This window comes from Hibiscus syriacus, unplaced genomic scaffold, assembly GCF_006381635.1.
Source record: "Hibiscus syriacus cultivar Baekdansim isolate YM2019G1 unplaced genomic scaffold, ASM638163v2 tig00110831_pilon, whole genome shotgun sequence".
Classification (NCBI taxonomy): domain Eukaryota; kingdom Viridiplantae; phylum Streptophyta; class Magnoliopsida; order Malvales; family Malvaceae; genus Hibiscus; species Hibiscus syriacus.
In genome coordinates, this window is record NW_024062882.1 from 2,243,560 (window position 1) to 2,268,789 (window position 25,230).

Consider the following 25,230-nt stretch of genomic DNA (forward strand, 5'->3'; position numbering starts at 1 on the left):
CCCTTGCTATTTCGGGCCATTTTTCGTCGCACACATTGCGCTGTCCTATCCTCGACCCTACTTACTAATCAGGAGCGTTGCCGACGTGGTTTATCCATGAGCTCAACGTGCCCTCTCTACAACAACCAAGAGGAGTCCACTCCCATGTGTTACAGGACTGCCCAGCAGTCACCTCCGCCTGGAAATCATTGCTTCCGCCGAATCTTAGGGTCTCTTTTTTTGCATTGCCACTTATTGATCGGATCTCTTCTAATTTGGCATGTAACACTAAGCTTCCAAACCAGCAGATTTCATGGTCCACGTTCTTTCCCACGTTCGCTTGGCAAATTTGGAAAAGGCGAAATTGCTTATTGTTCACTGATAATAGCACCGGTTTACACGAGACTCTTAAGGTCAGTCTTTCATGGTTGAAACACTTTGAGAACTGCTTAGTCTCTTCCCACATGTCCAGGGAAAGACGACAAACTTTGCTTCAGTGGTCTCCAACCTCGCACGTCGCTTATTGCCTCAATAAGGACGCTTCGATTGATAACCGTACTGGTTTTGGCGCAGCGGTGGTGTTCTCCGTATGAATGATGGGTCATGGCTCGACGGCTTCCACAAAAGCCTAGGAATTGCCACTCCGTTGATGGCAGAGCTATGGGGTATCCACACTGGTCTTCTTTTTGCCTGGAACTATGGAATTGAAGCTCTCCAAATCCAAACAGACAATGACCAAGCAGTCCAGCTGCTCTCGGATCCCGATGCTTGCTGCTCTTCGCTGCCCCTTGTTCGCGCCATCAACTCCTGCGCAGCCGTAGCTGGTATACAGACCTTTGTTTGGATCCCCCGTGAAGAGAATATGGATGCTGATGGCATGGCCAAGCTTGATCAACCACGCGATTTTTTGCTACATTCTTTCTGCACCGCTCCAGACTCCATTCTGCCGCTCGTTGATCGTGATGCACAGGGGCCTCCCTATGACAAATCTATTTGTAATTACATAGGCGCATGCCTCTCTTCAATTCATTTTTTTTTCTAGAATTATAAATAAAAATTAATTTTTAAATTTTAATCATTAACTAATCAAAATATTAAAAAGTTATAAATATTTTATAAATTATATTAAATTTATGTTCATTTAACCTGATAGCTCAATCAAAATCTCTATATATTAACATAAATATAAAAAATACCTAAATTGATTATGCATTTTAAAATCTTCCCTTACAAGCAAAAGTCTACCTCTCTTTCCTTAAAAAAATCTCCCAAACTTTATATATTATTATTTTTTTGAGATAAATAACGAAAAAATATGCAAAAAAGGTTAAATATACAATAAAAAAATGTATTTTGATTTTGTATAATAATACACATAACACTTTTATTTTAATTAAATGATATATATCAAACTTTAATTTTAACTTAGTTACACAAAGTTATACACATAAAAAGATGCTATATCAATAAGTAAAATAAAATTTATAAAATTAAATCAAATTAATAATTAATTTATATAATTAAAAAATAAAATTATGTATATCATTATGCATTTAATAAAAATTTATGTATATATTTGATATTTACTCCTAGAAGGAAAAAAACTATTTATAAAAATTATGAAATCTAACGGCCCAGATGAAATTCAATATTTTTGGATCCCTATGGGCCCAAAACATCCAAACACGAGACAACAAGAAAGATTTAATTACAAATCCGCCCCTGTACTCCTCTTCAAGAGCTCTTATTAAGCTTTTTCAAAGTATCATCGTTTATTAACATTTTCCTTTTCTTTTAATACAAAATCAACTTTACATTCTTTTACAATAACCACAGCTCCTCAGAGGTTCAATCTCGCTCTCTCTATTCAGATAAATCACCGATTTTCATCAGGTATATTTCGATTTCAGATCGCCGTTTTGATAATCTGCCGATTAATTTACCGATGAAAGCTGAGCTTGTTTTTCCATGTCGTCCTTTTTTTCTACGATTTTTTTTATCGGAATGAGGTGGTATAGCGTGGATTTGATCGGCCTGCTCTTTTTTTTAGTTATTTGTTGTTTTGATTTATTTTTTAGCTGTTTCTGGAAATTTCTTAAAAAACACTCTTAGAATATATGAATAAAGCTTTTTTTTTTTTTTTTTGCCCATTTCGTTTTTCATTGCTATTGAATACGATATGGTTGTTTCTGTTTTTGTGTTTCCAATAGGATGTTAAATGGTTACATGCGATTTTAGGTGAAATTATGGTTTTGATATAAAATTCGATGGTTAACTTTTGAGAAAGAGCTGAATGTTAGTTTGAAGTTTATGGTATTATCTAAGGAGTTTGTACTTTGTACTAAATGTTTTACAAGGAACTTGTTTAAGACTGGTGCCGTATTTTATTTGCCAATTGCGATAAGCGATCCTGAAAATCTTGTTTTTAACATGTTTATATTGAGGTAGGTAGGTTGTTTTGTTGGTAACAAGGTTTTTTTTTTTTGGGGGGGGGAGTATTGCAAAACAATAGGTTATTTGTTGAGCAAAAGGGTTGGAAATAAGAATGAAATGCTTGATAGGCTGAAATTTGCTTTGCTGAATTGTGCTGAATTATAGTTCTATGATGTTCGTATGTATTCTCAGATGGAGACAAAGCAACAATTATCAGCTTTTGAGACTAATGAATCCACCACTGCAAGTTTGCATGAAAGTAACACTTTGATTAAGGGTGATTCTACAACAAATGGGCCTTTCAGTGATCAAAATGTGAATGACCCAACTGTTGTTGGAGTTAGTAAACAAAATGAGGCTTCCAGTAACTCAAATACCGTTCCTTATATTTATCGACAAGACGTTGTCAAGAGTAATACAAGTGGTTCAATTGGGATTGTTAGTGAAGTTGCTGGCGACTCAGATTCAGATGGAAGCATAACTGATGATGAAGATGACGAAGATGAAGATAATGAGGATGGTGAGATGAAAGCGGTGATGTTGATGCCAATAGCAATGCTAATGGGAGTGGTGAGGGGAACAAAGGTGACCGTGAGTATAAGTGTGGTGATCTTCAAGCTGATCAGATTCGGGTACTATGGATGGATATACTGAACCAGTTCAAAGTATCAAGAATGTAACTGTTGTTGATCGGGGTTTCTTACATGGTGATTATGTAGCTGCTGCTTCAGATTCAACTGGGCAGGTGGGTGTTGTGGTGGATGCCAATATTTCTGTTGATCTGTTGGCTCCTAATGGATCTATTATGAAAGATATATCCTCTAGAGACTTGCAACGCGTCAGGGATTTTGCTGTGGGTGATTATGTGGTCCTTGGTCCTTGGCTAGGTAGAATAGATGATGTTTTAGATAATGTCAACGTGTTGTTGATGATGGCTCTGAGTGCAAAGTTATGAGGGCTGAACCATCTAGTCTCAAACCAACTACTAGGAATACCCTTGAAGATGATAGTAGTTTCCCATATTATCCTGGCCAGCGTGTGAAGGCAAGCTCTTCATCTGTTTTCAAGAATTCTAGGTGGTTATGTGGCTTATGGAAGCCAAACCGGTTAGAAGGTACAGTAACAAAAGTTACAGCTGGATCTGTGATTATTTATTGGATAGCATCTGCTGGCTATGGGCCTGATTCTTCCACTGCCCCAGCTGAAGAGCAGAATCCGAAGAATCTAAAATTGTTGTCCTGTTTTACCCATGCGAATTGGCAAGTGGGTGATTGGTGTCTTCTTCCAACTTCTTCACAATCCATTCCTTTGGACAAGGGTTTTTCTAAACTGCAACTTAGTGGTTCCATGAGAAATGGGAGAAATCGTGAATGTGACTCAGAAGAGATGCATGAATCAAATGATAAATCTGAATCCATGAATCTTGATGTAATGCCTACACCTGATGAAAACAATGCCATTGTTGAAACTAAAGAAAATGGCAGTATTGACAATAAAGTCTCACCTGAATCTAGCTCTTGTTGCAGTGCATTATCAGTTTCAAAGGAGACTGTCCATGACCATTCATCCCTTCACCGCAAGAAGGTCCGTAAAATTGTGATTAGGAAAGACAAGAAAGCAAAAAAGAAAGAGGATAATTTTGAAAGGGCACTTTTAATTGTCAATAGTAGAACAAGGGTTGATGTTGCATGGCAGGATGGAACAGTGGAACGTGGAGTGGATGCAACAAAGTTGATCCCAATTGAAACTCCTGGTGATCATGAATTTGTTGCAGAGCAGTATGTGGTGGAGAAAACCTCTGATGACGGTGATGATACATATGAACCCAGACGGATTGGGGTGGTCAAAAGTGTTAATGCAAAGGAACGGACAGCTTGTGTAAAGTGGTTAAAGCCAGTTGCCAGGCCAGAGGACCCTCGTGAGTTTGACAAGGAGGAAATTGTAAGTGTGTATGAGCTGGAAGGACATCCAGATTATGATTACTGTTATGGTGATGTAGTAGTTCGATTACCCCTAGCTACTTTTCCCATGCAATCTGTTTCCGAAGAAGGTTCCCTTGAGGAGCCAAAGCAGGAAGATGGAACAAAGGAGGTGAAACGAGACTTAAAAAATAACTCAAGAAACAATAAAGTTGAAAATGCACCGCTGAATGAAGCTTCCATAGACTTCACTGATCTCACTTGGGTTGGAAACATAACTGGCCTGAAAAATGGTGATATTGAGGTTACGTGGGCTGATGGGATGGTCTCAACGGTAAACTTGATTCCTTGTTCTGTGAACTATTATTTTCTTTTCTTTCAATTTAGAGTTGTCTTTAACTTCTGAATTTTAAACTTTGCGCCTTTTTTAGTTGGTTTTCTTATTTTTATTACAGTGGTAACTCTTCCCAAAGGTGGCTAAATATAAGCATTATAACCTTAGAGAAGGCCACTGATGACATTTTTAGCTTATCATAATCAGTAAACTTATCTTCCTTTGCTTATAAACTGTTTATATCTGCTTATTTTAGGAATATCTTAATTACTTGTATGTTCCATTGTGTGATGATTACTGAATTATTTCATGCTGTGCCTTTGTTTCCCTTTGGAGGAGCATGGTTATTGTTTTCATAAATTGATCTTTTGGTTTGTTTAGGTTGGACCTCAAGCAATTTATGTGGTTGGTCGAGACGATGATGAGTCAATTGCTGCTGGAAGTGAAGTAAGTGATGATGCTGCTAGTTGGGAAACTGTTAATGATGATGAGATGGATGCTCTTGAGAATGCTCAAGAGGTTTGTTTCTGTTTGAAACAATAGTATGGTTGTCCATAAATTTAAATCAGTTAACACATCTACATATCAATTATATGCAAGCAGGTTATCAAAAAACTGGTTTGGAAGTTGTTGATCTTGGCACTTTATTTTGAAACACATTTTTATGAGCCAGAATATGGTTGGAAAAAATATATACTTTTGCTTTAAAGCACAGGTAGGACCATAAGATAGTTGAGAAAAGATATCTAGGTGCATTTTGCACATACATGACCACTTAACCTTTTATGCACTCTGCTATTAAAACTATCAGTATATTATTATGTAATCTTAAATTCTAATAATTCGTTTATTATTCTCATTTGAATGATATATCTTATTCAGGATCCGGAGCCTCAAAAAGCCAGTGGAATTGTTTTGGAAACAGAAGAGGGTATGGAAAATAATTCTGGAAGGAATGCAATATTATCTATCCCCTTAGCTGCATTTGATTTTGTCACCAGAGTAGCAAGTGGATTCTTTTCAGGAAGACAAAAAAATATTGATCCATCTGGTTTGGATTCCGAAGGAGAAAATGAACATGAGCCTGAGGGAAGAGATTCCAGCTATGAGTCTAGCTCACAGAAGTCTAATGATATTGATAATTCCTGTGAGAAAATTTTAGTGGAAAAGGTCCGGAACATGTTGAGGTAGAGGCCCAGAAATATTCACTTCCAGGGAAGATTTATGCAACTTGAGGATTGAAGACTCAAATCCTAACACAGGTGATAAGGATGATGCTTGCAGTTTCAAGCGGTTTGATACGGCTAAAGATCCTCTAGATCATTATTTTCTTGGTGCAAATGGGCAGGTATATGACCTTTATATATTAGCACCAACGAGTAATAACTTGCTTTGCTAACCAAAATTAGTACATTATAACATCAAATATAATCCTTGGATGTGGATTGTGGACTTATCTTGTTGTCACAGTATGGTTAGTATCGTCCATTAATTTGATTCTGCAATTTAAAACGCTCTGACATATTGCAGTGCAAGTTGGGAAGTCTATATCGATTTGTTGCTTGAGGAGATTCTGATATATTGATATTTTTATTTCTTGTTAAATTTCTGTTGGTACTCCACCTTCGTAGTTATGTCTTTTAGATCTTGAATCCTTCCACATTAATTATGCTTTCAGAATAATACTGGAAGGAAGTGGCTAAAGAAGGTTCAGCAAGACTGGACCATCCTTCAAAACAACCTACCAGGTAAGGACTGTGGTCTTGGCATATTAAAAGGTTTCTGGTCCTTGACTATAGCAACCTTGTTTTAAGCACTTGAAACTATGTAACAGATGGAATCTATGTACGAGTATATGAGGATCGGATGGACCTTTTGAGGGCTGTAATAGTTGGGGCATACGGGACACCTTATCAAGATGGTCTTTTCTTCTTTGATTTTCACCTTCCTCCTGAGTATCCTGCTGTGCCGCCGGTATATCTTTTAAATGGTCATAGAATTTGGCTATTGCACTTTTTGAATTCTTTTTAACTTGTCCTAGGACAAGTGAATCATGTTACTGTTTTTTCTGACTTTGGGTTCGATTCTGCAGTCAGCATACTATCATTCAGGTGGTTGGAGGCTAAACCCTAATCTATACGAGGAAGGCAAGGTGTGCCTTAGCCTTCTAAACACATGGACTGGCAGGGGAAACGAAGTTTGGGATCCATTGTCTTCAAGCATCCTTCAAGTCCTAGTTTCATTGCAAGGGTTAGTGCTAAATGCTAGACCATATTTCAACGAAGCTGGGTACGATAAGCAGGTTGGTACAGCTGAAGGAGAGAAAAATTCGTTAGCATACAACGAGAATACTTTCTTGCTGAACTGCAAGTCAATGATGCATCTAATGCGGAAGCCCCCAAAGGTGCTATTCCATTTCACCCGTATGTTCTCGTTATTGAGTTGCTCTTGCATGGTGCATAGGTCGTTTTTAGGCATTGCTTATATATAGTTTCTAGAAGTGTCACCTGGAGTTATCAATGTTCCTATGTGCCGATTTATTGAAGTGTTGCATGGTAGTTTTTAATATTTAACAATTGTCTAGCATAAACTCCATTGATCAGTAGCCTCGGTGGTAAAGTTTCGTTCTCGCTGGACTTTTCACTGAATTTCATTTAATGAATTACCAACATAATTTACTGGGGCATAATTAACAGTGTAATACCCCTACTTATTTTCATAAGTAGTGCTTAATATTATATCTTAGAGGTAGTAGGGATTTCCGTGCCCCTTTTTTAAAACTATTTTCCAGATATAAATGGTTAACTTCATAATAATCTCTAGGACTTCGAAGAACTTGTCAAAGACCATTTCAGACAACACGGTTATTACATCCTTAAAGCCTGTGATGCATACATGAAAGGCTACTTAATCGGCTCGCTAACAAAGGATGCCTCCACTAGTGATGCAAAAAACGCAGACTCCAATTCAGTCGGTTTCAAGTTGATGTTAGGCAAGATTGTGCCTAAGCTTTTATCGGCACTCAATGAAGTCGGAGCTGAATGTCAAGAATTCAAGCATCTCCAGCAGCCATCATAGTGGTTGGGTCTTCTAAAGGCAAAAAAAGAAAAACTCAATATTGCCATCAATGCAACAAAGGTGAGTGCTCCGGTATCTTGCTATGTAAATATATAACTCGGTGAAACATTCTTCCGACCGTTTCGAACAAGCCGTTTAAAATCATTAGGAGCTGCACTTCCTTGTAGCAAAAAATCACAGGGTTTCTTGTTTCTTCTTATTTTTGTCATTTTGAATTTCCTTTTAACCAACATAGAGTTAATTTTCCTCTTTTTTACTTGAATTCTTTTTGAGTAAATTTTGGTTTTAACTCTTCTTTTTCACTGATTTCTTTTAGAACCCTAGGAAACAGGATTGGGGAGGCAGTCAGGATTTTGAGTTGATTGTTCATTTCAAATGAGAAATTGATTTAAATTTGAAGGGGGAAAAAAGAGAATCCCATGTCTCGAGTTTCAGTTGCATGTTCATGGAACTCTGTTATGAATGTTACGTGTTAATGGTTCATCTCATTTGAGTTCCTTTTACACGTATGATCTTTATTAGATATTATCGCGTTTATGATAGGTATTATAATCGCAGCTAATTCTAATCATCCTTTTTCATCTTTATTTAAGAACTACATTTTTTTAAAAATTTTACTCATTTTTTTATAAGAACGTAACCTTTTTTAATAAAGGTTTAATTCATCTTCTAGTATTTGAGTTTTGACAACTTTTTATAATGGGATATATGTTTACCTTTTCAGTTTGGTATTTGTATTTTACACTTTTCCCCTATTCAATACAGGTGCCCTTTTGGTTCAATTTGGTATATGAATTTAAAAAATGATACCCATTTGTGACTTGAATTTAACACTTATAATAGGCACTCAATTAAGTAATTTGATTTATATATTAAAGAATTTTATGGTTTAAAAAATTCAAAAAAATATAATTTTAGAAATATTCTTATAGATTTGAAATAAATAAGACTTTCTTCATTACATTAACATGAGGCTTATTTACCAACTTACCAACACCATTGGTTCTTACCACCTATCTATCTTCATGCGAACATAACTTACCATAACATCTAAATTTTACATATTATAACACCAACCATAAGGTTACCTAAAACCCATAACAAGGGATGGATCGAGGCGTGCGACCTCTTTTATATTTTAGATTTTTATTTGTATTTTCTATTGATTATCTAATTTCACACTCTCTAAAAGTTTATAACTTTGTCACTATAAAATTTTAATAAATTTCTTAAATTCGCTACCCCTGACGTAAATTTATGTGTCCGTCCCTATACATGCCATATTATTTACAAGCACACCAACACATAAGTATACTCTTTATCAAAACGCTTAATTACATGCCACCATGTTGGAAATGTCAAAAATGTTGGGAAACTTTCAGTGGGAAAGTGGTGCATTTATTGCACCGAATATGCATCGAAAAAATGGTCAAAAAGGAGTATGACTATGTTGATTTTTTATTAAGGGATAGTTACATTTTAGTCCCTATAGTTTAGGGTATTTTCAAAGCTTATTCTTTAAGCTTCAACTATAAATACCCTAGCCCATTTAGTTTCAAAACCATCCTAAATCATTTTTTCTCCCAATACTAAAGAGTTTCTTGTGAGTAGTGAGTGTTTTGTAAACACCTGTAAATTTTCTCTCTTTAGTAAAAGATCTGCAGCAGTCCGGAGACGTAGGCATAATAGGCTGAACTCTGTTATCAATTTCAGGTATTATTTTTCTGCTTTTATTTCGCATTCTCACTAATCTGGTTATAGGGAAATTACTTTTTACTCGTTTTATTTCCCAACAACTGGTATCATGAGCTTTTGGATGTGAATTTTGTCAATTTTTCTGCGAGGTTACTATTCACGTAAATAGTAAAAAAATTGTCGGCGATAAAAATTTGTCAACGGAGGTGTTCTAATACACGGTGGTTCGCAGAAATTTTTAGAAACGATCCAAACGAAACCAGATTCGAGTGGGAGCGATGGCTGCAGACGAAGGGAATGTGAAAATTGAGAAGTTCGATGGTGCAGACTTTGGCTTTTGGAAGATGCAAATTGAAGATTTTATGTATCAAAAAAATATATATCAACCTCTGTCAGGAAAGCAACCATATGCCATGAAGAATGAAGATTGTGCTCTTCTCGACAGACAAGCCCTCGGAGTTATTCGACTGACGTTATCTCGCAATGTTGCTTTCAACATAGCAAAGGAAAAGACCACGATGATTCTTATGGAGGCTCTCTCCAGTATGTATGAGAAGCCATCGGCCTCAAACAAAGTTCACTTGATGAGACGATTATTCAATTTGTGGATGGCGGAAGGGGCATCAGTGGCTCGACACCTAAATGAACTCAACACAATCACAACCCAGTTGAGTTACGTGGAAATTGAATTCGATGATGAAGTTCGAGCTTTAATTCTCTTATCATCTCTACCAGACAGTTGGAATGTTATTGTTACAGTAGTCAGCAGCTCGTTGGGAAACAAAAAATTGAAATTCGACGATGTTCGGGATATGGTATTGAGTGAAGAAATTCGATGGAGATAATCGGGTGAAGCATCAACCTCCTCAGCCTTGCACACGGAGTCTAGAGAGGGAACTTCATAAAGAAATTCAAATCGTGTCAGATCAAAATCTAGAAGGGGAAAATCAAGAACATGAAAGAAATATTTTAACTGTTATAATTGTGGCAAGAAGGGTCACTTTAAAAGAGATTGTCGAGCACCGAAGAAAGATATCGGCACACAGGAATCTGCCAACATGACAGAGGAGATAGGTGATGTCATGATTCTAAGCGTCAACAGTCCGATTGAATCATAGATCTTGGATTCAGGGGAATATTTCCACTCCACCCCATGCCAAGAAATCATGGAGAACTATGTCAATGGTGATTTTGGGAAGGTTCGTCTAGCTGATGATGAAAGCTTGAAGATAGTCGGAAAATGAGACATCCGATTAAAGTTGCCAAACTAGACCACCTGGAAGCTAAAGGAGTGAGACATATTCCTGGCCTCAAAAGAAATTTAATTTCTGTAGGACAGCTTGATGGAGAAGGATATAGTACAACCTTTTTAGGCTGTGAATGGAAGATTTCCAAAGGAGCACTCGTCATTGCTCGTGGTAAGAAGACTAGTACTATCAATGTAACCTCAAATTTAGAGAATATCATTGCAGTAGCAGATGCTGATGGAAAATCAGACCTATGGCACCAAAGGCTTGGCCATATGAGCGAGAAAGGGATGAAGACACTTTTTTCAAAAGGGAAGCTGTCGGATCTAAAGAATATAGATGTCGGACTATGTGAAGATTGCATATTTGGCAAACAAAAGAAAGTCAGTTTTGCAAAGATTGACAATACATCCAAGGCTGAAAAGTTAGAGTTGGTTCATACTGATATATGAGGACCATCTCCAGTTTCATCTCTTGTAGGCTCACTATATTATGTCACCTTCATCGATGATTCTACAAGAAAGGTGTGGGTTTATTTTCTAAAGAATAAATCAGAAGTCTTTGATACCTTCAGAAAATGGAAGGCCATGGTGGAAAATGAGACTGGTTTGAAGGTCAAGCGGTTGAGGTCTGATAATGGAGGAGAGTACAGAAACAATAGATTCAGAGATTTCTGCGCAAACAATGAGATCAAGATGGAGACAACAATTCCCATGACACCGCAGCAAAATGGCGTAGTAGAGCGCATGAACATAACTCTGAATGAACGTGCCAGAAGTATGAGGATACATGCAAGCTTGCCCAAATTTTTATGGGCTGAAGCTATCAACACTGCAGCTTACCTGATCAATCATGGGCCCTCAGTTCCCTTGGATGGTGGAATACCAGAGGAAGTTTGGAGCAAAAAAGAAATAAAACTTTCACACTTAAGAGTGTTTGGTTGTATTTCTCATGTACACATAAATTTTGCTGAAATAAGTAACTTGATGACAAGTCCAACAAATGTGTATTTCTTGGTTATGGTGGTGATGAGTTCGGTTGCCGATTTTGGGACTACGAAAATCGAAAGATCATTAGAAGCAAAGATGTCATTTTCAATGAGTATGTGATGTACAAAGACAAGTTAACCATATAATCAAGTAGCTCCAATACCGAAGCTGAAACAAAGTAATTTGCTGAGTTCGAGGAGATTTCTGGAAATGATGTTCAGATTAGACCTGAAGCAGTTCAAGAAGAACCAGGCACACCGGAACTAAGATGCTTCTCCAGAATTCCTAAACCAACCCAGCGTTATTCGCCTTCTTTGCACTACTTGTTGCTGACTGACAATGGTGCACCAGAGTTCTATGATGAAGCAATGCAAGTGGAGGATTCAGTCAAGTGAGAGTCTTCCATGAAAGATGAGATGGACTTGTTGATGTCAAATCAGATGTAGAAATTAGTTGAATTACCATCAGGCAAGAAAGCTCTCCATAACAAGTAGATTTACAGGATCAAAGAAGAGCACGATGGGAGCAAACGCTACAAAGCAAGATTGGTTGTCAAAGGTTTTCAGCAAAAATAAGGTATTGACTACAATGAAATTTTCTCTCCAATCGTAAAATTGTCTACAATCAGACTGGTGTTGAAAATTGTAGCTGTAGAGAATTTACATCTTGAGCAGTTAGATGTGAAAACAACTTTCATTCATGGTGATTTGGAGGAAGAAATCTATATAAGGCAGCCAGAAGGCTTCATAGAGGCAAACAAGAAAAACCTGGTATGCAGGTTGAAGAAGAGCTTGTATGGTTTAAAACAAGCTCCTAGACAATGGTACAAGAAGTTCGATAGCTTCATGAGTAACAGTGGTTTTACCAGATGTCAATCAGATTATTGTTGCTACATCAAGAGGTTCAACAACAACTTCATTATTTTATTATTGTACGTTGATGACATGCTTTTTGCAGGCTTAGACATGCAAGAGATTATAAACTTAAAGCAAAAATTGTCGAAGCAGTTTGCTATAAAGGATCTGGGCGCTGCAAAGTAGATTCTTGGGATGAGGATTAAGAGAGACACAAAGTCGGTGACTTTGATGTTATCACAGGCTGAGTACATCAACAAAGTACTCTCCATGTTCAACATGCAAGATGCTAAACCAGTAAGTACACCTTTAGGTGTTCATTTTAGACTCTCCAAAGAACAGTCACCAAAGACGGAGGAAGAACGTGCACACATGGTGAAGGTGTCGTATGCCTCAGCAATTGGAAGTCTGATGTATGCCATGGTTTGTACTAGACCAAATATTGCTCATGTAGTGGGACCTGTTAGCAGGTACATGAATAATCCATGCAAGGTACACTGGGAAGCTATCAAATGGATCCTCATATATCTGCGGGGAACCACAAACAAAACACTTTGTTTCAAAGGTGGAGATACGATACTGACAGGCTATGTAGATACTGACTTAGCCGGAAATGTTGACATCAAAAGAAGTACTACAAGGCATGTCTATACTCTAGGATAAACCACAGTGAGTTAGGTTTCTCAACTACAGAAGATAGTTGCCCTCTCCACAACTGAAGCAGAATATGTCGTTGTTACGGAAGCCAGCAAGGAGATGGTTTGGCTCCAAAGTTTCTTGGAAGAGTTAGGCAAGAAACAAGAAAACAATGTCTTGTATTACGATAGTCAAAGTGTTATCCATCTAGCGAAGAATCCGTCTTTTCATTCCAGGATGAAGCACATACAATTGCGATATCATTTTATCCAGTCTCTTTTGGATGATGGGATTTTGAAACTTGAAAAGATTAGTGGAGCTCAAAATCCGGCAGACATGTTAACAAAGACGGTGACTACGAACAAACTGAAGTTGTGTTCAGCTTCAGTTGGCTTGCTAGAGTAACAAGACCATAAATGTTGTTGCATTGATCGAGGTGTGAAGACATATTAAAATCAGTCTTCAAGTGGGAGATTGTTGGAAATGTAAAAATGTTGGGAAACTTTTGGTGGGAAAGTGGTGCATTTATTGCACCGAAAAATGGTCAAAAAAAGGAGCATGATTATGTTGATTTTTTATTAAGGGATAATTACACTTAGTCCTTGCAGTTTAGGGTATTTTCAAAGCTTAGTCCTTAAGCTTAAACTATAAATACCCTAACTCATTTAGCTTCAAAACCATCCCAAATCATTTCTTTCTCCCAATACTAGAGAGATTTCTTGTGAGTAGTGAGTGTTTTGTAAACACATGTAAATTTTCTCTTTAGTAAAAGATCTGCAGCAGTCCGGAGACGTAGGCATAATAGGTTGAACTCCGTTATCAATTTCGGGTATTTTTTTCCACTTTTATTTCGCATTCTCACTAATTTGGTTATAAGAAAATTACTCGTTACTCGTTTTATTTCCCAACACGCCATCCTTCATAGTTAAGATATCATATGAATACATACAAAATTATTTAACTAGTTCATAGATGTGACTCTCGAGTTATATAAACTTACTAGTTAAATTTTACAGAATTAACAAAAAGATATAACGAGTTTTTAAAATTTTTAGTAAAATAATCAAAATAAAAATCTTATAATATAGAATTTGATATCACACAATCGATTTAAATTTTATTCTCAATAGTCATACACTCATACTAGCACGTTTTACGGTTACAATTTTAATTAGTTTGCAACTAGGGGTGTAACTGAACTGTTGGGTTATGGGGTCCAGCGATCACCCTTAGGGATTCTATCGTGTATGGGCGCAATATCGGTGCGTGACTGCCTAACCTGCCGAGGCCCACGTGTGTCTAGCGAAGCCCCTAGGCCCGCCCGCAGCACGCTATAGATGCGGGGCTCTGCAATGTCGAGGTGAAATGTGGGGGGTGCCCTACAAGAATCCACCTTGACTTGGGGGAACCCAGTGATCACCACTACAAAGATATGAGGTTAAAATTGTCCACCTACTTATCACCAATTGGTTTTAAGAATGAATGGTGATCATTCGCTTCAGAACTCTATGGTTAAGCGTGCTTGGACTAGGGAAATCCAAGGATGGGTGACCCACTGGGAAGTTGTTCAGAAATGAATGACTCGATCTTAACAACTGGTATCAGAGCAGGTTGCAAGTTCGAATCACCCAAGTGTCGTTGGGGGTGATTGTTAGGTTATGGGGTCCAGGGATCACCCTTAGGGATTCTATCGTGTATTGCACGATATCGGTGCGTGACTGCCCAACCTGCCGAGGCCTACATGTGTCTTACGAAGCCCCTAGGCCCGCCCGCAGCACGCTATAGATGCGGGGCTCTGCAATGCCGTGGTGAACTGTGGGGGTGCCCTACAAGAATCCACCTTGGCTTGGGGGAACCCAGTGATCACCCACTATAAAAATATGAGGTTAAAATGACCCACCTACTTATCACCAATTGGATTTAAGAAGTAATGGTGATTATTCGTTTCAGAACTCTGTGGTTAAGCGTGCTTGGACTAGGAAAATCCAAGGATGGGTAACCCACTGGGAAGTTGTTCAGAAATGAATGACTCGATCCTAACACGATATGTATACATGCATCATGCATGTATGTATGTATGTATGTATGCATATGTGTGTGTGTGTGTGTGTGTGTGTAATCACAATTCAACCATCAAATAATTTCATGAAAAAAGAGATTATTATTTTTCCTAAAGATATTTAGTGTATGTATGTTGTCAATAGATTAAAAAATTTCTGAATATATATTATCTTATAATTATTTCAGACTAGGGACGGAGTTATACACGGAGTGGGAGGCTCTTGCCCCTCCCAAAATTTATTGTTTAGTAACATTTTAAGTCTTTATCAATTTAAGTTTAAGTAACATTGGACTTTTGTCCCTAAAATTTCAGATTAAATACATAATAAGTTCTTATTATTTAGCATTAAGTATCTTACTCTCTTGATATTTAATCCCAACTCCGTTCATGCAGCGTAGAATTAAAAAAAACTTAACAATCACCATTATCATAATTCGGACTAAAGCTATTCTTCAATAACGGCAAGTAAATAGTTTAAGTGCACTTGGTACATTCATCGAACATATATTTTGACTATTATTATTACAAAATAAAGTTACGTAATTTTAATTTATTTAAATATTTATATTAAAATTTATTTTTAATATTTTTATTAAATTTTAATAAAAAAACAAAATTTAACTAATTGTGTCATGTCATATCTATAAACTTAATAACTGTTTGTAAAATTAATATTTTCTATAATTTTAGGTACTTAATTGATTAATAGTTTATAAGTAAAGGGTTAATGTGAACTGAAATAAAGTTACATGAATAGATCGAGAAAAGTTATTAAGTTGGGGACTAAAACTTACATCATCCGATAATTATGCTCTATAAATAATATAAAATTGAAAAAAGTATTCCCCTTCTCGCGTTAAAAAAAAACCCTAGACAGAGGAGAAAGGATTAAGCGATCGAAGCAATATCCATATTAAGGTTCGTTTTTCTATCTTTCCTAATCTTTCGTTATCGTATTCTATATTCGTACGCAGTTAAATTTTTCTAGGGTTTATTCGAAGTTCACTCTTTTTTGGTTGCCGAGAAATCATACTGATCGAAATTTGGTACTATTGGTATAATACGATCAAATTGAGCCGCGAAGTTTTATACTTATGAATTTGAACAATAATTTAGTTAATTAGTTTCGTTTTCTACTTAATTTTATCAATTAATGATTGCAAGCTGTATGTCGGTGAAAATTACTTATAATCTTGCTTGTGAAAATAACATGATATAGTAATATTAGTCTAATCGTAGTAGTAGTATAGTGTTTTCCCCCTTTTTATAAATAAAAATAACTTGAATTAGCTGAAAGTGGCATTGAAATTTTGATTTGAGCTTATTTTCATGTAAAAACTAGTAAAAAAAACATGGAAGAAGAATGCAGAGTGCACCCGGATTGTATCAATGCATCAAATCCATTCCATGAATGTGTTGAATATTGCTTTAGAAAGATTGCTGAAGCCAAGGCAAGAAAGGATCAAGAAGATACAGGTTTTAATGTTGTTCTTGTAATTCTTACATTAATGGGTTTTTGTTTGTGTACCCTGCCTTCTCCTCGATAGCTCATTAGAATGTTTAGGGCTTATCAACTCAATATCTCTTCCTTTCATCGCAGAAGCTGTGTTATCTGAGCATGGCCAGTATGCTAGATGTGCTGCATATCAAGAACAAGATGTACAATGTGGAGCACCAGAGCCGGAAGAAAATTCCAATGACGATAGTGACCACCCAGCTGAAGAGAACGTTGAAGTAGATGTTACAAACCTTACCGGGAGGCAGAAAAAATTATTTGAGTTGAGGCTGAAGATGGTTAGTTTGCTTAAACTTTCCCTGAAGTCTGTTCTTTTTTGTCATCTTTACGTCTAATTTCTTTACTGTGATTCCAGAATGAGGCAAGGAAAGCCAATCAAACAGCAATGGTGACTGAAAAGAAAAGAATGGAAGCTCACCTGAATCTAGAGGAATTTCTAAGCAAAATGGCTAGAGGAAAGGAAGAAAAAGATAGGAAAACTTCTGGATGCAAATGGCTTGGATTTGCAAAAGGCATATATGCTAGACACTCAAGAGGCAGCCGAGTCAAAATATAAGAAATGGGAAAAGGATCCTGCTCCATTTGGTTGGGATGGTATGATTCGAACCGCTACTTGTAATCTATATTTTATTCTATTATCTAGGTTACTCGTTGTCATATTTCATGGTTTGTTATATTACTCTTCCTTTTTTCGATTTCATACCACCAATTTACACACATCTCAGTTCTAATGTTGTAGTTCCATATAATGTCCACAATGCATTTCATATTTGTTGAAGTGTGGCCGGCCACATATTTCAAAATTGTATATGTAGCCCAAAAAAGCTTCTTATTATCGCTGCTGTAGTATAGAAAGTCTTAAGCGCGGTTTCCTTGATGTTTTTGCTTTTTCGATAGAAAATGAACTGAAAGCAGGGATAAATAGCAAAAAACAAATGCACTTTATTACTTTAATATGTCAATGAGTCTAATCTCTGTATTTTTATGGAGGGACTTACCAGTCTTCAATCAGAAGACATTGTACAATGCATACAAAAAGCGGACGAAGAACATTGATGTTGACCTAGAAGAATATAACAAAATGAAAGAAGCTGATCCAGAGTTCTACCGTGAAGCTTCGAGCCTCCAATATGGGAAGGTATGGTTGCTGATTTCTTTCAACGGTTTCTGGCCAATGTGATTGAAGTATTTGAATGAAAGTTTCTTACGTTTTGCGCAGGCACCTAAGATTTCAGAAGATAAGATTGAGAAGATGGTGAAAGAGCTTAAAGACCGGGATGAAAAGCGCAATTCGTTTAGCAGGAGGAGGAAGTTTCACGAAGAGAAGGATATTGATTCCATCAACGATCGTAACGAGCATTTCAACAAGAAGATCGAGCGGGCCTTTGGAAAATACACATTGGAAATTAAAAATAATCTTGAACGAGGAACTGCATTGCCTGACTAAGGTAATATACTCAGTTCGATGTCTTTGTGTGAATGCCTGTCCAATTCAGAAAGCATTGGGGGTGCTTTCGCATGGCTTCCTTGCATTCACAAATTCGTGGTTATGTATTCATTTTCTTAGAATCTGAACATGGCATCCTGGTTTGACCGGATGGTACTTATCAATGCCTGGTACTCGTACACCTCGGAATGTATTTCATGCATTCGAACCTTTTTCATGCTTTACATTCACTTGTTTCGATTTGGCCATGTCGTCGATCTTAAATGTGATTATTTATCATGATATCCAAGGATCAAAGACCGGAAGTACTTTGTCACACAACCATAGGAGGTATTTCGAGCAGCTTATCATATGCTACATCTTATGTGTATTGTATTTTTTCCGACGTGGTATTTCATAGCTAATAAACATCTGACGCGTAGATTAGAAAAAACAATCCATATAGTCGAGGACAAATTGCAGAACTATAAAAATACTTGCTCAAATTTTTGAAAACTTGGCTGATTTTCTATGCGACAATTTTTAAATTTTAAGTCAACTAGAATTCAAAAATTGACTAAAAATGGATTTTCCAAATCAAAATCTCACCGTGTCTAATATTACCTTAAATTGCACTTTCAACACTTGTGGTCACCTTAGTCTTGTACAATTAATGTATAACCTTTAAAATGTTTTTTTATTCATGTATGCTTCGAGATTAAAGGTTACTAATTTCTTCTTTGAAAAATAAGAATCATGAGTTTTGAAAATGGTCTGCAACACCAGAAGAGTAGAAGCAGATAACGGTCGAATATGTTTAGCAGACGAGACAGCCTGAATACAATAGGCCGCTGGTAAAAAAAAAAAGCCGGCGGTATTGATCTATGGCAGTAACATACAAGTAAATAGGCACATCAGGTAAAAAAAATAAAGTAGAAATACTGTCATCAAACACCAACAGATAAAGTTCAGACATGAATGATAACCTCATAATCCCACATATAAACCGATAAGCATTTGAGCGCTTCAAATCAAGGGAAAATCAAAGAAAACGTTTCAATTGATTATACGCCACAGTTTTGCCACGTTACTTGAATTTCAGGAGAAAGATTAAGTCGGCTAGAAATCGCCCGGCACATCGACCATTAAAGGGATGCAGATTTTCACTCGTCATCTTTCGGATGCTCATCTTCATCCTTCTTTTGTTGTGACTGGTAGCAAGAAAAAGTTACGATAACAGATCAGTAAATGGAAAATTGAGTTGAAGTACATGTTGGGTTATGCTGAGCTTAAGGAAACAAACCTCTGATTGGCCCGGCAAAGATGCTAGCAGATTTTTCACATTTGGGTCATTTGGGTCAACTCCAGGAAGCTGTAAAAGCCATAACACATCAGAATATATGCAATCGATGGAGGAACTGATTATGCATTTAGACAGGCAAAATCGATTTAGACTTACTGATGAAAGAATAGATGACATAAAAGACTGATCCCCTAACACCTTGCTGACATCTGACGGAGCTGATGAACCTTTTGAACCATCCTGCATGGACATCTGAAGTGCTGCGAGGAAGAAAGTTTGGCATTTAATTTAGAAGTGGATGATATAGATCCATGCATTTGACAATATTTTATATATCTAGAAGTAAGACTTCGGAGGTATAGCACCATAAACCAATGTGAAGTTAAATCCTGACACTCAATTGTGCGTGTAAAACGGCTTTTATAACTATTATCCTTATATTGTGGACTATCCAGACAACAATACTACGAACACTGCACTCAAAAGAATTGGTAGACCATTTATCCAGATAGTAAAGAAAGGTGTAGCTTGATGCAATTATATACATAATAAGTTAAAACAACCAACAAAATAAAAGGGCATACCCAAGGCCAATTCCTGATCGTCATTAGTTGCCTCAGACATTTGAACATCAGCCGCAGAAGAATCAGATCCAGGGGTATTCATTGACAATGCAAGGGCCTGCTTTAGCAAATCATCCTCATCCTGCCATAACATCAGTTGGCAAAACCCAATTCGAATCTCAAGTTGCACTGTCCAATGTTAAAAGATGGTAATTTGTGGAATGGTAAAATATATTGACTGCAAGGTAATACTTACCATTGGATCAGAAACTTTTTCAGTAGCAGTCGAAGTTGCATTCTGAGAATCAGACTGCGGTTGCCCTTCCTCTTCTTCCTCTTGTGTACTGGCTTCCCCAGCAGCTCTCTTGGCATCAGCTTCTTGCCTTGCCCTCTCCTCTTCCATGGAAACCCTTAGAGCAAGAGCCAGCTCTGGATCTATATTTGGATCCACACCAAAATCAAAGTCAGAAACACCGCCAGCTGCAGCTGCTGCTGCAGCAGCAGCAGCAAAGCCGCTTCCTCCTTCACCATCACCAGTGAACACAGGTGTGCTGGCATAGAAATCACAAAATAATATCAATCAAAAAATCGCCATTTGGTATGTAGCATAAGCTAAAAGGCACGAGCTGATAGCATCTTACTCAAATGTGAGAATTTATACATATATATATTCTGAAGAAAGAATCAGAAGGAACAAAGTGAAACCTGATAAGGACATCAGAAAGTGCATTCTGACTAGGAGAAACATGAACTATGTGACTGGCGTCATTATTATTAACAGATGCTAGAAGAGCCTCCAATTTTTCTGGCTTTCCATCTTCTTCCTCACCAAAATCAACAATATCAAGAGCTACGTTATTCTTTTTCAGCTTCTTTCCAATAATCTCCAATGCCTTTTTTTCATGCTTAATGGGACTGAGAGCATAAAGCATGTGAGAAAAAAAGGGTTATATTCAAACTGAAATAAACAAGCAAATCAAAGGCCAACATGATATACCTTCCAGCGAAAACTATAATCCTTTGCTGCTGATTTTTGTTTTGGCGATGCTTCAGAGCCAACTGAGCAATCAGAATTCCAGCAGCTAGGTTCATCTCACCCCCCATTTCAAGACCTGTGAAATGCATTGAAAAGTATACAGAGAAGGTGACAATGATGAGGCAGCTGATAGAATGGAAGGAAGATTACCTTCAATTCAGAAATGCGTAAACAAAATATTACATATTAATCATTAATTGTATGCTGATCTTGCATAAAATGACAAACTAAATTAAATATATAACTCCTGAATTCCACCAGCACGGACAAGTTCTCCATCTCTAGATTCTTAAATTAGACAAATCAGTACCACATAAAAAATCCAACTTGCTTAATTTTATCTTCCATAATAATAAAAAAACGGTAAATCAAAACACAAACTCACATGGGATTCGGTTCCTTCAACATAAGCTAATCTATTGCCACCACCAGTTCAAAGAACCCTAAACGTAAATCTTCAAATATGGATTAAACCCTAACTTAAGGAATAGGTGAATCAAAAGTACCGTGCATGCAAGACAATATTTTCCCGAGATCACTGGTGGGAGTAGCCAATACACTAACTCCTTTGCCCGCCATAGTCAAAATCCCAACCGTGTTTTCCGGATTAGACTGCAATTAATTTATCAAAACAAAATCAGACTCCCAATTCTTCGGATTAAACTGCAATATATTTATTACGTAAAAAAAACACTAATTTTTAACCTGGGTTTTAGCTCCACAGATAAGACTAACGGCATCAGCTTGGGCTTGAAATCGAGACGGAGAATAATCGCCGTTCCGCATCCATTCGGAATTATCAATGCATATCATAGTAGCCTAAATGATTGAATTGAAAACCCAAAATGAAAAGGAGAAAACCGATGAAACCCTAATTCTAGAAACGTATAAAGATAATTGAAGAATGATATCAATGAAGGATCTTCTTTGAATAGGTTACCTCTAGAACCATGGCTGCAAAAACGACGAAAGACGGAGAATAGCAGGCTTGGAAGAGAAGAAAATAGAGTAGATAGAGAGCACACCGATGTGTTCCTTGATTTGCTTATCTGCCCCTTTCATTTGCCTAAGTATATTTTTATAGGGTAAAATACATAAGGCAAAAATGGTACATGAGGCCCTTCACTTTTTAAAAAAATAAATATAATGTGGCTCTCCATTTTTTTTTCATTCAATGTGCCCTCCAATTTAAAAAAAAGATTCAATGTGGTCTTTTGACCAATATTTTCGGTCGTTGATCGACGGGGCCATTACTTTGTGTTGACTGGCACGTTAAGTATGTCAAATCCTTTTTTCTCTCAGTTTGGCCCTCCAACTCAAGAAAATAACTCAATCTTATCCTCATATTTTCTCTTATATTTTGGTTACTAAACTTTAAAAGTTTTCAATTTAATCACTCAACTTTTGAATTGCTCCTATTTTAATCATCATGATTTATTTTATTAATATTTATGTATGATGTGGCATTTATTCTTTTCAACCAAAGATTTTTTTCTTTCATTACCAGATTCAGTGAACCCAAATTGAACTTGTAAAAAATTGAAAAACTGGGGATGAGCTACTTGACTAGGTAATGAAGGAAAAAAATCTTAGTTGATAAGGAAGAAAAATGAAATGAGACGATAAAAGAGGAGAGTGGAGATTTGGAAATATATAAAGCAAAGTGAATATTTTTTAATTTAATTATATTTTTTGAGAATATTTTTTTGTTTCAATATGTTTTTAAAATTTTAATTTAATTAATATTATTTTAATCATATATTAATAAAATAATAATAATAAATATCACATCATACATAAATATTAATAAAATGTTGAGTGATTAAATTGAAAACTTTGAAAGTTTAGTGATTAAAACATAAGAGGAAAGATAGTTGAATGATGAATGATATAATTTTCTTATTTATAACAACATTAAATAGAAATAGGAGGGTCATATTGAGTTATTTTCTTAAGTTGGATGGCCAAATTAAGAGAAAAAATGCATCGTCAGCACAAAGTAACAGCTCCATTGGTCAATGACAAAAAACGTTGATCAAAGGACCACATTGAATCTTTTTTTTTAAATTGGAGGGTCACATTGAGTGAAAAAAATGTGAAGGTTCACATTGGTTTTCTTTTAACAAAGTGGAGGGCCTCAGTATCCTTTTGCCAATACATAATCAATTAAATTAAAGGATTAATTATACCATTAACCACCTAACTATTGACTCCTTTCATTTTGACTACTAATTTAAAAAGTTAATCAATCAAGTCACCAAACTATTTAAATACATTCAATCAAGACCCCTTTTTTATTTTGACCAGTAATTTTAAAATTTTGTCAATCAGATCACCAAATTATTTTAAATACATTTAATCAAGACACTCGTTAACAATTGACACATGTTATCGTTTGATTAAAGGATTTTTTTTATAATTTAATATATTAAATTTATTTACGTTTTTTCAACTTCAAGAGCTTATACGGGCTCAAACTCAAGTCCCTTAAACATCAGAGGCACGCCTTAACCACTCAGCCTGCCCATCGTTTGTGTTATGAATTACACAATTAAATTTATATATTGTATACTTGAAATAATATATGTTCGAACTTTCTTTTGGTTGGTCCCGGAATTTGGTTTTGATGTGGATAATTGAGTTAAAGTCGCCACCTATCACTTGAAAAGTGTTTAGGTGGATCGGACACCATCTTATTTGATCTGCGTCTTACCAGAAATGTGTCAGGTTCGGGAGTCGATTACGGTCAAGGAATGATTAGCACCCTTGAACCACCTTTTCGGTACCAATTAATATGTCGGTTGTCTTTAATTGCAAAAATTTAAATTTAAATTAAAAATTCAATTCGAATTAATTACCTTTGATCGATTGCAAGTATCCCTAAAAAGTAAAAAATGTTAGATTATAAACATAAAAATAAATATGTAAAAAGAAAAATATTAATATAATAATAAAAATAAATAAATAAAATAGATAAAATTGAGTGAAAATAAAATAAATAATGAAATAAAATAAATGAAAAAAAAATAAAAACAGGGTTAAATATAAAAAATGTTAAGAATATAAATATTAAAAAAATAAAATAAATAAATAAAAGGACCAAATTGAATTAAATGGGACTTTATAGACTGAAAAAAATGAACTTCAAGGAAAAAATTAGAGGGATAATTCGCAAAATATAAAAAGTATAAATGGATATTAAATTGAATAATTTGAAAATTCAAAAGCTAAATTACAAACAGTGACCAAATTGCAATGTGCTTCAAAAGTGGGAGGACTTTGGGCATGATTTTCCCATCCTCGAAATTACACAAAGGTCCCTCCCTGAAATGACGTAGTTTCGGGGAGATATAAATACCCCAAAACCTACCCTTTAATCCTTCGATCTTCTAATTTTCCCTTTTACTCTATCTCTCTCTCTAAAAATGAGAATAGAGAATTATCTCTCCCTTCTTTCTAACATTCTCTCGCCAGAGGGGATGATCGGCCACCGTCGGCCCCCGCTCCGGCAGCTATCTCCGGCGGTCGAAAAGTGTAATACCTCAAAAATCTAGATGATGACCAAAATGTAAATTTTGAAAGTTTGATGATCAAATTAGAAATTCAGGAAATAAGTTTAGGGAATTAAGTGATAATTTCCTAAAAAGAATTTTATTCCATAAATAGATGGTCTACTCTTGAGAGTGGAGTTTTATGGAAATCATATTGTTGGATTTGGAATTTAGTAAAGAAAGAGTTAAAGCCGGTAAGAAATCGGTAAATTCTGATCGAATCGGAATTTTACAAAAATTTGAAGGATGTTATAAAATGGTTGGAAATATTATTGTAATATTTTGGATCAGAGAAATTTGGTTTGGAATTGTGCAATTTTTCAGATTAAAGCGAAACTGTGGAATTTAGTGACTAAAACGTAAATTTTGAAAATTTCAGGGAATTTTCGTAGGTCAAAGTCAAATTAAATTATATTTGACTTTGTAATATCAGATGGCTTGGTTTTATGGTGATTTTGGAGATTCATTAAGGGTGTTTTGGTCTTATCACAATTAAATGAATAATATATTCATTTAAGGTGGAATGAAATGTAAATTAAGATGACATTTCAACCAAATGTGTTTATCTTCTCCTCCAAAAGCTGCGTGGGTTTCTTGAAAGGTAAGAGA

The 25,230-nt window shown here is 36.0% G+C and overlaps 2 protein-coding genes and 1 pseudogene across 2 annotated transcripts; 2 read left to right on the forward strand and 1 right to left on the reverse strand.

The window, feature by feature from the left end:
• The first annotated feature begins 1,768 nt into the window (after window positions 1-1,768).
• On the forward strand, window positions 1,769-7,896 carry LOC120142830 (annotated as a pseudogene).
• An 8,182-nt stretch (window positions 7,897-16,078) lies between these two features.
• On the forward strand, window positions 16,079-18,401 carry LOC120142832 (pre-mRNA-splicing factor syf2-like). Its single transcript, XM_039157320.1, is given in 9 exon segments — window positions 16,079-16,144; window positions 16,569-16,702; window positions 16,827-17,020; window positions 17,098-17,155; window positions 17,158-17,181; window positions 17,184-17,336; window positions 17,744-17,880; window positions 17,962-18,230; window positions 18,262-18,401. Coding segments are annotated over 7 exon segments (918 nt in total). The 5' UTR covers window positions 16,079-16,144; window positions 16,569-16,578; the 3' UTR covers window positions 18,190-18,230; window positions 18,262-18,401.
• A 717-nt stretch (window positions 18,402-19,118) lies between these two features.
• LOC120142831 (26S proteasome non-ATPase regulatory subunit 4 homolog) lies at window positions 19,119-22,151 on the reverse strand. Its single transcript, XM_039157319.1, has 10 exons — window positions 22,011-22,151; window positions 21,776-21,889; window positions 21,577-21,682; window positions 21,032-21,146; window positions 20,740-20,949; window positions 20,291-20,585; window positions 20,056-20,176; window positions 19,628-19,731; window positions 19,472-19,540; window positions 19,119-19,379 (listed from the first exon to the last, which is right to left on the reverse strand). Exons 1-10 carry the CDS (start codon window positions 22,020-22,022, stop codon window positions 19,332-19,334), a joined length of 1,194 nt encoding a protein of 397 aa, XP_039013250.1. The 5' UTR covers window positions 22,023-22,151; the 3' UTR covers window positions 19,119-19,331.
• Window positions 22,152-25,230: the final 3,079 nt, after the last annotated feature.

Coding starts and splice junctions, on each gene's coding strand:
- LOC120142831 (XM_039157319.1), bottom strand. Junction 19,732..20,055: donor CGATCAGGAATTGGCCTTGG/GTATGCCCTTTT, acceptor TCTTCCTCGCAG/CACTTCAGATGTCCATGCAG. Junction 19,380..19,471: donor CTTTGCCGGGCCAATCAGAG/GTTTGTTTCCTT, acceptor TCTTGCTACCAG/TCACAACAAAAGAAGGATGA.